Below are 15,362 nucleotides of genomic sequence, written 5' to 3'. Positions count from 1 at the left end.
AGGCTCTCTGACACCTGAGGTCGATGCAGTTGAATGTCAGACTGACTTGAAACAAAATGTTTCAACATCTCCAAGCCGCAGTTTTTCAGAATTTTGTTATGCAAAAAATTTTAATACTTCAGGTTTTGTTTTCATCCTGAATCAGGGTGAAAACCAAGGTTGAAATAGAAAAATTGCCTGTGTGGTACAAATTCCAAATTTTTTACTCCACTTTACTCATGGTTTGGTCAAGATTTGCAGAAAGCTAATCTCATGGCAAGTAGGAGTTGTGCAGCATTGCCTGGGAGTGAGGAAACTGTAGTTCAGGAATATCCAGCACCCAAGTCAGTCCGTTAAATGCAGGATGTGTTTATCAAACAGCTAATTGAGCAGCACAAAACTCACTGATCGTAAAGAATTTATGAAGGCTACATTCAAAACTTATGAACCATGTAAGGAAGAATCTAATCAAATGATACATGTCACTTTCAATTCACTGTCGAATCTGCTTGCTATATTTTTGTTAACAGGGCCTTGGAGAGTAGAGTAGAAAATAGGGCACAAACCTTTTGAATGTAACTTCTACACCGTAATATGGCTTGTTAAGCATTGGCCTGGAGTACAATGCAATTTGGCAGAAGTGTACCAAATGCATTATTAATATTCAGGTTGCGTTGGAACTGGATCCTAAAATAAACTGGATGGCTGGGATATTTTGTGCTTGAAAGTTGACAGGCACCTTCTTAATATACAAAACTAGCTTGTGTTTTATGATGTCTGAAAAAGACATCTAGACCCACTTCTTCAGAGGTATTGAGCCACAATCCTTTGAGGATCTGGGCCATAGTACCTCAAAGGGACTGGATTCCCATCAATTCAGCTTGTATCCAAATCACTGTTGCCAAGGTCCAATAGGAAGATTGTGTATATAATGTGAGAGTGCCCTAAAAATTAAAAAACAAAACAAAAAAAAAAAAACACCCTGGCCAACAGATTTTTTTACACTCCTTGATGAAACAGCATACCCCAGTTCTGTGATACTTCAAATGCCAAACTACACTCACCGCCTCACATTAAAAATCTGAACATTAATTAAAAATGTAATTGCTGTTTATGCTTAAGGGCACTGTGGAGACTTTGAGCAAATGAAAAAAATGCTTTAACTTTTATGGAAGAGCCAGAGAAACTACAACAGGGCTGGGTATGCTTTTCCCATGGCTATGGCATGGTCAGGATACTCTGCATCTGACCCAAACTGAACTCAAAAGCAATGTCACAGCTACCTTGAAACAGCCCTCCTTTCTAAACGCCCTGAATGCCCACTGTGTCTGTTCCTTTTACCTTTTTTTTTAATTATAGCCTTTAAATGGAGATCTGTGTTTGGAGTTTATACCAGGGACAGTAACAACTAGTAGTTCCTATGACACTACCTCCTTGTTTTACCAGTGGGGAAACTGAGGCACGGGGGGGCAGTGAGTTGCCTGTGGTCATCCAGCAGACCAGTAGCAGAGCTGGGAATAGACCCCATGTCTGAGTTTCAGGTCACTGGATCACACTGCTTCCCTGATTGAGTTTGGTTCCTGGCATGTGTGTCTGGCTCTTAGCAAGGAGTTGTAAAGTGTAGACCCCAAAAAACAATAAGCACCACACCTGCTCCTGGATTCACGAGGTGGTGCTTTAGTATCCAGTGTTCCCCCAGAGCAAGGCCAGCTCCCAAGGGGTTAGAAGGAAAGCTCTTTTTTCCCCTCTACTATGTGCCTCCAGACCAGGGACTATGGCCATGCCCCTTGCCCACACAGCTTAGGGTGGAAGCCACCCAAAAGGCCATATGGAAGAAATGGTCCCAGTCTGCTGCCTCTGCACATACCAGCGGATCTAGGCAGCCACAGAGGGTGGTACATGTTGTATCCTCTGAAGGGGGGATGCAGCAGGCAGGCTCCCTGTCCAGTGGGGAGCTCCAGAGGGAGGCGCTGCCCATTTGATTAGCTCCATGCACCACTCTGGGCAGCATTGCCTGGCCCAGTGGCACCATGTGCTGCTCGCTCTCCTTTGGCTGCAGCTGCTGTTACTATGCAAGGAGCATCAGCTGAGTGCTTAACACAGGCATGTCCTTTAGGGAGGCCTGTGATCACCTTTGCCTGCAACAGCTGATGGACGGACAGGCCGTTAACACCTCTCCCATAGCAGCATGTACCAAGCACAAGCCTTCTGCCATAGGGACCCAGTCTGGTCCATAGCATGTGTCTATAGTCATTCTTTCTACCTACTGAGCTCCTCTGCTGGATTGTCTCTTGGTGTCTTTATAGCTCTCTGCAAACTGCAGCTAAACATTGCACCCAAACGAAGTCATCTCCAAATGAATAACCTGGGGCTGGCTCCCTTAGGGAAGATGATGTCTGTCAGTTGGAAATTTAGGGTATGTCTACACAGCAGTCGGGAGGTGTGATTGCAGCTTGTGTAGCCATTCCCAAGCTATCTAGTCCTAACCACCCATGATCCTGGGTATGTACACATCCCATGCCACCATGGCTTTAGTGCTATTGGTTCTCAAGCGAGAGCAAAGGTAACTTGGGTGTGTCTACACTTGGTGCAGTCACACCTCCCAACTGCAGTGCAGACACCCTTATATAAAGGAGCATGGTGAGGAACTTGTTTATGACAAACACAAACAAGTTGGCTTTCAACAGAGTGAGGGTGGTGGTGGATAAATCAGACCAGCTGACTAATCCACTGTTCGTTTTTATCTAGAGACTATTCTGTATTGCTGCCTATTTCCCACGGTCATTTCTCTTGAATGTCCCTTCAGTTTACATTTATACATTAGAAATCCACATACCCAACACTGTGGTTGGATAGCCTGAAGAATCACAGGATTTGCTTTGTGAATGGGGGAAACTTCTTTTTTAGTCAATCTGGAAACTTTATCACTGACCATCCCAGCACAGGACATAACCAGTATTACAGGTTTGAAAGGTTTCTCTGAACATTCCTATGCAGTGTTAACATGCAGCTTAATCAGTTCTCTGCATTTTGTCCCCTCACCAAAATTCTGTCCTGGCAGAATGAAAGGGGAATAGATTAAATGTGGGGAGCCTGTGGGGTGTTTGCTATCATTGCTCTTCCTTGTTCTGGTTCTGTGGAAGTGGCCATGGTCTCTCCCGTCATTTGACTTGGGCACGTGTGATCAATAATTTTATGAAGAAAGAGGGCTTTTTTCATACTATACCAGCTTGATTTATGGTAATCTCTACAGCACTGCCATCAGATGAAAAGTCTAGTGAACCGCGCAGGCTGTGGCGGGGGGGTTGCAAAACGTCTGTGATGCTGTAGAAATATTGCAAACGCCACTGGGACAAGCAGACTTCACAAATGGCAGTGCAGGGAGCCAACACCTTTTAGCTGATGGGCTTTCCACAGCCTGGCCACACACGGCTCAGCTGGCTTAGCATAGATACACAGTAGAGTAGAGATTGGACATTTTGAATATAGGCTGCAAGACTTTCTCAGCCTTTCTCCTGTTCACGGGATTCTTTGTTCAAAATGTTTTCAGTGGAAGTCGGAAGAAAATTATGCGAGTTCTAAAATATCTGTTAGAAAGTGAGTTTTCCTTGCAAGGATCCTGCAATGGAACAAAGGACTGAAGCCTAATCACCTAGCTCATGCTGCCACTCCCACAGCAGTCACTGGGATTACTCATGTGCAACTGGCAAACGGGAACTGGCTTCAAATGCATCACACTTCTGTATCCCCTCAGTAAAAGCACTTCTCCGTGAACAGGTGTGAGCCATTATGGCCTGGCTGTTACCTGGACACTGATATAATTCTGACCCGGTAATGACCAGGCATAGCTGCTGCCATTTAGCCATCCAGGTACCTGATTACATCTGTACTTACTCATACCCATTACCTTTTTCCATTGTTAATCATAAAACTGAAAAATCCTGGATGTAAGTCATACTTTAAATGGCCATTTTACACAGGAATTGGTTTAATGGGTGTTTTGTGGAACTGTTCACATGTGGATGAAATTTAATGTATTAACTAGCTGAAAACCTTCATTTCATTTCTGCTACTTTGCTGTTACCTGCTCAGTAGCTGATAGAGAGACCGAGAGTTGTAACTGCAAGGCCTAGGGTTTGTCAATGGACATGACAATAGGAATAGCTGACTTGCACAGTGAAAGAGGTGTTTGGTTTTCTTTTAATAAATGCTGACATATACACCCATTAGAACTTTGCAGCGATCATTCTTTCTCAGCCGGCCTTATTCATACTGGACATCCCAGAAGCCACTGAGTTCACGGCTTATTTTCCAAAGAAACATGCACCGTCTTCGTGACAAACCAGTTTTCCATTGCCCTTGTGTCAGCATCTCTTCGTACCTCCCCAATTCCCTTCTCTGTCTCACTTGCTGCATTCATCATTTTCTGATGTCCAGCGCCTCCAACCCCTATGTCCTTTATGGATTACCTCCTGCCTTGACCAGCTGATCACAAATCTGTGCTGGTCAAAGCAGACCTCTTGAAATGCTGCATTTTTCTAAGGCATTTAGTTCCCCTTGCTCTGAGGGTTGCCTAAAAACTGTCACTTTGTTAATTGGAATGAAGAATAAATGTAACCTCATTTCACCAGCGAGAAGGTCACACTGCGAGTCCCTTCACCAGCCCTGCCCTTGGCTGACTCGCCACAAGCTAAACGCTCTTATCGTTCACAGATAGGCTGTATAAGTAAAAATCACAGTGTCCACTGGTGAACTTCCAGTGCAGAATCAGTGCCATTTCAAGTCCCCTTTCACCCTGCTGCTGATGTTACCCAGCCAAAAAAGGCAAAGCTGGGAGACGGGTTAGTGAGCGTGCCCTGGACATGCGTAACTCTGGGACCGGAGTCTGGCCTGGGCTCAGCATGTGTGTAAGGAGGCAGCAGGCTCTCTGACTCTCTCTCCCCAGCACTTACACACCCACGACAAGCACCGTGCTCTTTATGGACTAAAGCCCAACCCCCTTCCCTGACAGATGCATGTGAGAACATAAGCACATCAAACAGCTGGGAATGTTCTGAATGCCACGCTTGAAACACTGTGGAGTGGTATTAAAAACCTCCCAAGTCCTCGGGTCATCCCCGAGGTCTTTAATTATTGAGAGCTCATAGCTACCCCTAGCTGCCTGCACAGCTTCCTCCCACTGTGCTGTACTCCTGTCGTCCTCTGCTTCATGAATTAAAACAGCCGTTTGTTCTCTCCAGGCAGCCGTAGCACTGTGGCTCTCGTATGGGGAGGGTGGAAAGGAGTCTTTCTCCATCTCCCCTACCTTGCTGTTCACATGGCGTTCCCTGCTCTCCATGGGCTTGTGATGTTTTGACCCTTTCTTGTAGCAGGGAGAATATTCTCATCTAATACCTGGTCTGCTCGTTTTATCTACCCCCCGCCCCAACTTATGTTGTGCTGGGCTTTGCAATAATCTCTTTATAACATGAGACTGAATCAAAATGCACCCTGGGTGTAACAGCCTCTGTTTCAATGGAGTTACACGTTGGCGGTGGGGATAAGAGGCCAGGGGAAGCCAAGCCGCCCCACCAGCCTCATCCTCTTCTCCTGAAGCCCCGCCTCTTCCCCTCCCTGCTCCACCAACATGGGAGCCTCGCGGGAGGGAGTGAAGAGGTAAGTATGAGCGACCAGCCGAATGGCAGGTGGGTGGGCAGGGAGGTCCAGGGGTGGGGGTAAAGAGGTACATGAGAGGCCGGATGGCTCAGTGGGCGGAGGGAAGAGGCATGAGCGGGGCGGAAGAGAAGGGGGTGATGAGGTGTGCACATGATTGGGGGGAACCTCATGGAGGGGGTGAAGAGGCATGGGCATGGAGGGCCTCTGGGAGGGGGTGGAAAGGGGTTGGGCAGAGCATGGGCAGGGCTTCTGGGGGAGGAGGCTGAGTCGGGGTGGGTCTCAGGGCAGGGCCCTGGTCCGAGAGTGCGCCACCTTCCCAAATGGAGGAGTCACATGCCGCCCATGGAGTTACAACAGGAATGATTTTGCCCTTTTCTGACTATGGCTGTAGAATATACTGCTTTTTTTATTTTAATTGATTTTTTTATCATACGTGATGTTTCTGAGTTAGCCATTGGTTTACAAAGATCAGAAGCTTTTCCCCCATCTTTTGCTCTGTTTCGCCTCTTGGTCTAGAAGGTTTGACCACGATACTGCAATGTTGCTTATGGTCTAAGTAGGAGGGATAAAATCTCAGCATATGAGAGCTTCTGGAGACACTTTTGCCAATGCACGATTTCTTTGAGAAGGCATTCTTTAAGCACAACTACCTTTACGTAAATAATTCAGCTCCTACATGCAGCATCGCGTCTCTCTTGCTATCTCAGCAGGACACTCTGCTGAGGTCTGCTTCAGTTCAGTAGTCACTTCCTTTAGAGAGAGGGATAAGTTGATGTCATGATGTATGGAATCCAAGTCTGCCTTAAACCAAGTTGGGTTTATTCTAGAATCTACCCATACAGACTTCCACCCAGCTTGAGCTGCAGCTTTGTCTTCCCTCTTTACTGGGATATAGTCCCTTGTCAGCTGCGCAAGAGAGTGTCTGAATAACATACCGCAAGTAAACGTATCTCATTACAATTGGCAGCCGTTTTAAAAACCTGAACCAGTGAGGGCCTGGAAAGAGTGTTGAACAGAACTTTGTCATGCAGGATATGGGACTAAAGCCAACTTCAGGGACCAAGGCTGGAACTCAGATGAATGCTATGGAGATTTCAGAGCTGTCCATTCCAGCTGTGTCATCTGTTAATGAGATCTCAAAGCTTCCAGCAATTTTCAGTTCAGCCACCACTCATTAGGGTGAATGCCATCACCTCACACACCTTCAAAGACAGAGATGTATTTTTTTGCCCCGAGGGAGGGATCTGTGTGAGCGATTCTCTCCTGGGTGGATTCTTCTCCTTCATCCTTTAATCTCTCCCATCTCTGTGGGGAAGGGGTCAGTGCTGACAGGAGGTGCCTAGGAATGGAAGAGCGTAAAGAGATGTTTTTAATGTAGTAGCTATCACACCACCAGACACTTTTCATCTTTATTGCTTGCCCTCTCCCTGCTCATGCAGACAGATAAAACAAAGCCCACTGTGAAACATGAGAGATGTGAAACCATTACAGATCGGCTGCTAGCCCTTACCTAGTGCTATGGATTCAACCAAGTGGCCAGCTCTGAAGTAGTGTCCTGTCTCTGGAGTCAATTATTTTAATTAAAAAATTATTGTGACTGCACACAGCAGGCAACAGTGACCTATCTGTGGAGTCCTTTCTGTTCTGGGGTTAGGGCTGGGAAGGGGAGCTGGATGCCCAGCTTGCATGCTGAGATTGTACTAATGGATGGAAGGTTGGTGTTCTCGTTCAGGGTGCAGTAGCTCTGTTGCTGCTACGAGACAGTGTTGTATCCCAGCCGCATTCCAGCCCCCAGGATGCTTCTCTCTGTTAGTCATCAGGTTATTACCATGTGTTAAAATTACATTTAAAATACGTACTGGTTAAAGGAGCCAAATAGCAAGGATCACGTTAAGATTTTAGGGCAGCGTAATCCCAGAGTAACCACACAGAAGTCAAGGGAGAAAGCAAAGGTGGTGTAGTGCGCACGTGCCCACAAACACCACATGGACCAATGGATGTAAATCCGCATTACTCCATGGACTTTTTTTTATACCAGCTGAGGGATCTGGCCCTGTATGGCCAGGATTTAGCCAAGTGATAAATTTCAGAGCCGTGCAACAGAGAAATTTTATCCTGCACGTTTTGACTGCTTCACCTGCCAACTGACATACACATCTCCCCCCGCGTTGCTCTAAAATTCCAAACACCTGAGCAGCTCTAAACCACTGCTCTCATTGTGGCGTGTCGGAGGACTGGCAACTCATTAGACTGGTGTAAACAACCTAACTCCATTGATTTCAGTGGCGTTAGTCCAGGTTTACACTGACAGCAGAATTTGGTTGGATGACTGTAGGTACACAATAGCTCTTTCGTTACAACAGAAGCTAGAACTAAAATACACTCCTGCATCCTGAGCAGTATTTATGTATTCGGTGCAATATGACTATGACGTTAGGTGAAGTCCTGATTACATCAAAATGTTTTTGCTTAGTGGTCTGGCTTTGTTACATCTCAAAGTCCAGACGTGACCTAGTCTAGCAGCGCTTGACTGCTGCATGGGGATTTGGAAAGTATTGTATAAATAAGTTAGCTTCAGGGCCTGCAGAGCTTCATATAGACAAACCGGGTTTTAATGATACTTTACAGTAATTGGCGACTACAGAATGGAGTCACTTTTTTTTTCCCCTGCCTCTCTCTCTCCTTGCAGGTGTTTCTAAAAAGTGATCGTGTGGCCCGGATGGTGCAGAGCGGGGGTTGCTCTGCAAATGACTCCCGAGAAGTTTTCAAGAAGCACATTGAGAAGAGGGTGCGCAGCCTGCCTGAGATTGACGGCCTCAGCAAGGAAACGGTTCTCAGCTCTTGGATGGCAAAATTTGACGCTATTTACCGTGGTGAAGAGGACCCACGCAAACAGCAGGCCAGGATGACTGCCAGTGCTGCCTCAGAGCTGATCCTCAGCAAGGAACAGCTGTACGAAATGTTCCAGAACATCTTGGGAATCAAGAAATTTGAGCATCAGCTGCTGTACAATGCATGTCAGGTAAGGGTCCCTCCCTGTCTTCCGGGATCGAGTCTTTAATGGTACCTCATGTGCCATTTTGCTGTCATTATCTTTGCCTTTGTACTGCCAGATTGCCAGTATAGAGGGGAAGCGCATTTCTGTGCATCTGTAGGAAATCATATTAGTATTTGAATTTCAGATGCACAAGGGGTGAACATTTTACGCAAATTTGCTTGTTGAGATGGTGCTGGATTGTCTGTGACCTGTGCACTGTTGTGAAGCTAATAAGGCTAAGCAATAACCAAATCCTACTATTCTCACTCATGCCTGACCCCAGTGGGACCATTCCATGAGTTAAGGGACACAGGATTCACTCCCTGATCCTTACTGCTTGTGGTACTACTGGTACTCTGGGTGTCCACTCCATTCTTCTCCGTCCCTCTGCCTGCATGTAAAGGGACAGTGGGTGATGAAGAGGGGGCGGTAATGCATGGTGGGGTATGGAGGGAGGTGAGACAAGGGGAGAAACAAATGGAATTGGAAGGAGATCACGCTTGTAGGCTTTAAATTCGAGCTCAGGCAGCTCTCTGTTCCTCTGTATGAGAATTTGCTCTAGGAGTGATTTTGGGGAACTTCTCTGGCCTGTGCTCTACCAGAGGCCAGACTACACGATCATGATGCTCCCTTCTGGCTTTACAATCTATGAACCGTTTGAGGTTCACTGACCATTGTTTGAAGCTTTGCTGTGGTCCATCCAACTTGTAATTGCATCTCCTTTGTCTGAACCACCCTGGTTTGATTAACTATGGCTTTGTCTTCACTGCTAAAAGAGGTGAGTTTTTACTGCAGGATAACTAACTCAGGTTCCCTATCCTACTGTAAAATCCTAGTGAGGACAAGGCATGTGTAGTGTTTATCACAAGGTAACTGGGTGAGGTCAGCCACGGGCAAGGTACAGTGCTGTCCTCACCTAGCTACCTCGTGATAAACACCACAGGTGCCTCATCTCTGCTAGGGTTGTACAGCGGGACAGCTAACCCATATTCCTTATCTCCTAATTCCCCCATCTTTTTGGCAGTGCAGACTTAACGTTAGATGGAATATTTAGGGATCCTCTGAATTCAGACTGCAACAGGGATCAGGAGGACACTCACTACAGAGTAAAAATATCCTCCAACCTATTTCCAAGGAAGACTGAGATCTTGGCCTCCCCACTTCATGGAGAACAAAATGATTTTTATCAGTTTCTTCCCTCGTTTTGGTAATTTCTGCCCAGTAAAGATGAATTTTGCACCATTTTCTGTTCTTCTAGTTCAGATGATCACTGGAGCCAGTTCTGCTGTCCATTCCCCCGCCCTCAATTGCAATTCTTTGCATTTCCATTTTCAAGACGGGGGTTATATTTTGGCCCATGTTTACCCCTCCTGACTAAATTAATTCTCTTGTTTTCCCCCCTTTTTCATGATAGTCATTTAAAAAAAGAAAAAAAAAGAGGGAGAGAAATGTGTGACAATGAAAAAGGATCTAATTGGCATTACAGCTCTGGTTAGTAACATGGCTTCTTGGCAGAGACCCTACCGAAGAAGGACTTAAGTAGCAAATGAGCAGGGCAACCCAAAGCATATCCTGGTTCAGGGTGTACTCTGCTGTCCCATGACCACAGGGCCGTAAATATGTAACCCAATAAGACTTGGCAGATTTCCTTTGTGTGCTGAAGTGCTTCTGACCACTAAAAATGGCACAAAGGGTATGTGGTTTTCTGATTAGTCTTGAGTTGTCTCAAGGAGCAGGAAATGCTCCAGAAAATGGCAGAAAATGATTATTTTCACTATAAGACCCATGGTGATGGGCCCGGGATTCTTTGTAAATTTCTATGGGTATCATCAATCCCTAAACTCTGTGTGTGTCTGTGGCTGTGATAACAATGCATGGAATAACTATTGTAAGACATGTTTCTCAAGGAAAATAGTTTCTCAGATTGATGAGTAGTTGAGAGGCAAACTGAATTACCCAGACTGTTGTTTTTTCTTGCAGCAGTGTTCTCAGATACATCTGAACAATGTTTTTTCCTTGTCCCTCAGTGTTGATCCATCGACCTTGGAAAGGGAGTTACTTTCCAAGTGACTTCAGCATAAAGTTAGCTTGCCCAAGTAGGAAGTTTAGCATTTGTTTTTATTAACCTGTGTCATAAATATAAAGGGAGGGGTAAACACCTTTAAATCCCTCCTGGCCAGAGGAAAAACCCTTTCACCTGTAAGGGTTAAGAAGCTAGGATAACCTCGCTGGCACCTGACCAAAATGACCAATGAGGAGACAAGATACTTTCAAAGCTGGAGGGGGGGAGAAAACAAAGGGTTCTCTCTGTCTGTGTGATGGTTTTGCTGGGAACAGAACAGGAATGGAGTCTTAGAACTTAGTAAGTAATCTAGCTAGATATGTGTTAGATTCTGTTTTGTTTAAATGACTGATAAAATAAGTTGTGCTGAATGGAACGTATATTCCTATTTTTGTGTCTTTTTGTAACTTAAGGTTTTGCCTAGAGGGATTTTCTATGTTTTGAATCTAATTACACTGTAAGGTATTTACCATCCTGATTTTACAGAGGTGATTCGTCTACTTCAATTAAAATTCTTCTCTTAAGAACCTGATTGCTTTTTCATTGTTCTTAAGATCCAAGGGTTTGGGTCTTTGTTCACCTATGCAAATTGGTGGGGATTTTTATCAAGCCTTCCCCAGGAAAGGGGGTGTAGGGTTTGGGAGGATTTTGGGGGGAAAGACGTTTCCAAGTGGGCTCTTTTCCTGTTTTATATTTGTTAGACACTTGGTGGTGGCAGCAATAAAGTCCAAGGGCAAAAGGTAAAATAGTTTGTACCTTGGGGAAGTTTTAACCTAAGCTGGTAAAAATAAGTTCAGGGGGTTTTTCATGCAGGTCCCCACATCTAGAGTTCAGAGTGGGGAAGGAACCTTGACAAACCTGTATTTCCATTCATTCTAGCCTACTTTCTCTCCCTGGATAATCCCTTGTTGTTTAGGAACACTAGTTAATGCACTCACTCTGGATTGATGGAGCAGATAGCTACTTGTAAGACAGCATTGCTGCCCAGTACCCACCTGCTAGGAGATGCAAAAAGCAGTGTACTCTGTAGCATTTCCCACAGCCTGAGAGTGACATCTGAACAAAGATCCCTGCTCCAGTTGGATTGATGAGTGACACTACCAAGGTCATGCCTGAATCTGGGTTTCCTGAGTGGACAGCTTTACTCATAAGCTTCCACTGCACAGCTAAACTATCTGAAATCATTGTGGCCAACCCCATGCATTTAGAAGTCTTGTCATGCCTCCCCTAACCCCCAAAATCATGAGATTGGCTTAAAAATCTACAGTGCGAGATGATCAGCAAGCCATGCAAACAGTCATTTAGTGTGCCAGTGATCAGGCCAGAAAAAAGGGAGAGAGTTGGATTATAAACCCAAATGCACGTGATTTACCTCTGAATGCCGGAAACTGCCAATGCTGTCACTGCTGCACTAGCCGAAGGATCGTCAAGTGGCTTGCCAGTTCCTGTTGTGGGTCAGACACCAGGCCTCCTTTATAGCCAACTGCCAGTCTGGGCTTTTGACACGTGTGGACGCTGCAGACTGTCTGGAAGGCAGTCCTAAACCGGACTTAAATTGGGCAGGAGGCACCTTTAACTGAGGCACTGACGTTAGTCATCCTGACTCCTGGTTACCCTGCATGGCAACAGCCAGTGAAGGTGTGTACACCTCCATTTGCATTAGCCACCCAGTTCCTGCCTGCACCTCATCCTCCAGCCCACCCTTGCCTTAGGAACTTCTGTCACATGCATCGAAGTGTAAATTACCCTTCCATCTCACATACGGGCCCCAGGCGACTCTGTTGGCTACATTTAATCCTTGCTGCACTACCGTAGGTCAGTGAAAGCCCATGATGTGTGACAGTCTTTCTGACTGGGGGGAGGAGTATACTGCTATGAGTCAGAGCCAATGCCGTACCAATTGCAAATGGCTAGCTGAGCTCCTGTCCTGCATTCGATATTCCCTGAAGTCAGCTTGTTAGTTTTACTGCAAGAAGGAAAGACTGTGTTTGTTTCATCCCTCCTTTGTAATCCTCACTGAAGAAGCAAAGGTGCAGCTAGGCTTTTGAGAGAGGTGTATTTTTTAAATTGAACCTGTGAATGCTACAGTGAGTTACTTTGCTGTTTGTAATAGCTGTATGGTAACCCTCAGAACTATACAAAGGGAAGGCACCTTATATAAAGCTCCACTTGGAAATCTCCAAGCTTGTAGCATTGGTCCTAGTCAGAAATAGTGGAGCTGTTCCATAAGTGTCTCTGTGAAGTTCAGACTGCGCAGTTTGAAATGATGATGCCCCTGAATCTGAATTTGGATGTTTTCTGTTGTAATTCTCCAGGTGTGAAGCTTGGCCTAGAGCTGCTGTCAACAGATCTTGAGATGGTTTTTATTTTCCCCTTTCCCCATTCATCTCCTGCACTTGCTTCTTGTTTCCTATAGCCACTGTTTAGGAGACCGCACAGTCAGCCAGAAGATGAGTGCTGTGAGGTGCTAGTGAACCACCTCACGTGAACCCACATCTCGCACGAGTTCCCTTATTTCCCAGCATTTCAAACTACCCGCCTCCTTTGCTTTGAGAGACTTATGGTGTCCCGCACACAGAGCGTTTGTGGTAAACAAAGACATGATGCTACTTACAACGTGCCAACAGCACATAAACCAGAGCCTGATCTGAGCTGCAGCAGGTTGGACATGCCCAGCTCTGGATTGCAGTGTACAGAGTGGCCCCTTGATTCTCTAGCCACACCCAGCACCCTTAGATAACAGCAGGGGCTCCACATGGCCCTGTATTATGGAACCTTCCCTGCTAGTTGGATCTTCTTTCAGAGCCTGCTGGCTGCCAGGGTCATTAGTGAGACATTTACATTACCACTGAGCAGTGCCAGAGACTCTCACTGCCACCCCACTGCTATGCACCCCTCAGACTCCGTATACTACCTCTAAATCTTTCTCTCCCTCTCGGGCTGCGAGACGCTAGAGGTGCAGATCAGTCAGCAATCCCGTAACAGTGTAGAGCGCAGTGGCTCTGACATGGGTGCCTATCCTCTGAGCCCTTTAGGTGTTCTGTTCCATGCATATGAAACTGGTGGACAAGGGGAATATTGGAGCAAGCCTCAAATGAGTGTTTTAAACATTTCTTCCTTGCACTGTACATAGCAGAAACCCCAGGGATGGAATCCTGAGGGTCCCTGCATGGACTTTTGGCTAAGGAGACTTTTCTTGGAGGCTTGTTTTAGTTTTTGATCCCCGTCTCTGTGATCAGACTGTGGAGCAAGGAGACATGCTTTTGGAGCCAAATTATCCTCTAAATTCAAGCTTTGTCTTTGGTAGGTATTTTAACTAGCTATCAGCAGAGCTGCCTGAGTGCAAACTTCTAGTATGCACAATCGCTGCCAGGATAAACAGTGCACCAGTGCTTGAAACCGGGGAAAGCAGCACTGGCCCTCATAATTGGGGTGAATCCCCAATGCAGACAACATCTTGTACTGGTGATCACCTGGAACCAGTCCCTTGCAGTAGTAGAGATACAGCAGCACAAGTGAGGAGAAAGTGTCTCCCAGGACAAAAATAAAACTGCATGCACGTTAGAATTTTTTTTGCTTGGATAGGAAGATCAGAATTGCCAGATTGTGTCAGCCCCATGGTCCACCTAGCCCTCTGACAGTGGTCAGCACCCGTGCTTTAGAGGACAGAAATCCTGCAGTAGGCAGTGATGGCATGATCTATCCTAAGAGAACGTTTCCTCCTGACTGCAAATAGTTCAGGGTTGGCGTAAGCCCTGAAGCAGGAAGGTTTCTCTCCTTTCCTGATCTCTTGTTTCTTTGTTAATGCTTCCTACTAAAACTGGGTGTTCTTGTGGCCCATGGGAGACTTTGAAAGGTGCAAGTGGGAGTTAAGTGCTTAGTTCCCATTGACTTTTTGCTGGAAACCATGCACTCAAGTGTCCCTAGTGCCTCAGAAAGTCTCCCCTGGGTAGCCTGCCTGAATGCTGCTGAACTCATGTTTGTGTGTTGTGTGTTGTGTTCGTTGTTTAAGTCTGACACCAATTAGCGAGAGAGAGACCTGCCAACATTTGAAAACTATAAATAGAGACCTTCAGAGAGAGAGCTGAGATACATCCTGTAACACCACTGACATGCCTTGGGTTCGGGGAGTCTCTGGAGACAGTGTGAGGGGAAACAAAAGATGTTTTGCGTCTATAAATAAAGGGTGTATGTGTGGAGGTAATATTTGTACAGCTGTTTCAGATGGAATGACCCATCACAATATGGACAATTAGTACATTTTAAAATGCATTCCCTGATACCCCTGTTTATTTTCCATTAATTTTCGTTCAGCTCTTTTCATTTTCACTAGTATGCCAGTCTGAGAAGTGATCTTTGTACGCCCTTCTGCCAGCCCATCAGCCTTCCCTTAGAAATTATCCGGACAAGCTTGCTGAGCAGGTAGGTTTCCGAAGACCCCTCAGCCCTGTCTGTGGAGTGATATTTGCCCCATGTAGCACCTTTTTATGGGCTTCCGTGCAGTTGGCCTATTTGTAGGTAAATTGCTAATTGGATTCCATCAGGCTGTATTGTTTCAATCCTAGTCTGTCTAAGCATTGCACTGCTTCCTAGCTAAAACATACCAATTCTGTCTGTGGTTGAAACTGA

The 15,362-nt window shown here is 45.8% G+C and overlaps 1 protein-coding gene across 8 annotated transcripts in view; it reads left to right on the top strand.

Annotated features, from left to right (window-relative positions):
* CADPS (calcium dependent secretion activator) overlaps window positions 1–15,362 on the top strand; it is a 382,629-nt gene that overhangs the window by 88,751 nt on the left and 278,516 nt on the right. For all 8 annotated transcript variants that reach the window (XM_084635494.1, XM_084635496.1, XM_084635495.1 and 5 more), the window contains exon 3: window positions 8,324–8,656. In XM_084635494.1, coding sequence (XP_084491620.1) covers window positions 8,324–8,656 — 333 coding nt within the window. The remainder of the gene's footprint in view (window positions 1–8,323; window positions 8,657–15,362) is intronic.

This window comes from Lepidochelys olivacea, assembly GCF_965140295.1.
Source record: "Lepidochelys olivacea isolate rLepOli2 genome assembly, chromosome: 7".
Classification (NCBI taxonomy): Eukaryota; Metazoa; Chordata; order Testudines; family Cheloniidae; genus Lepidochelys; species Lepidochelys olivacea.
This window is presented reverse-complemented; position numbering and strand designations above follow the sequence as displayed.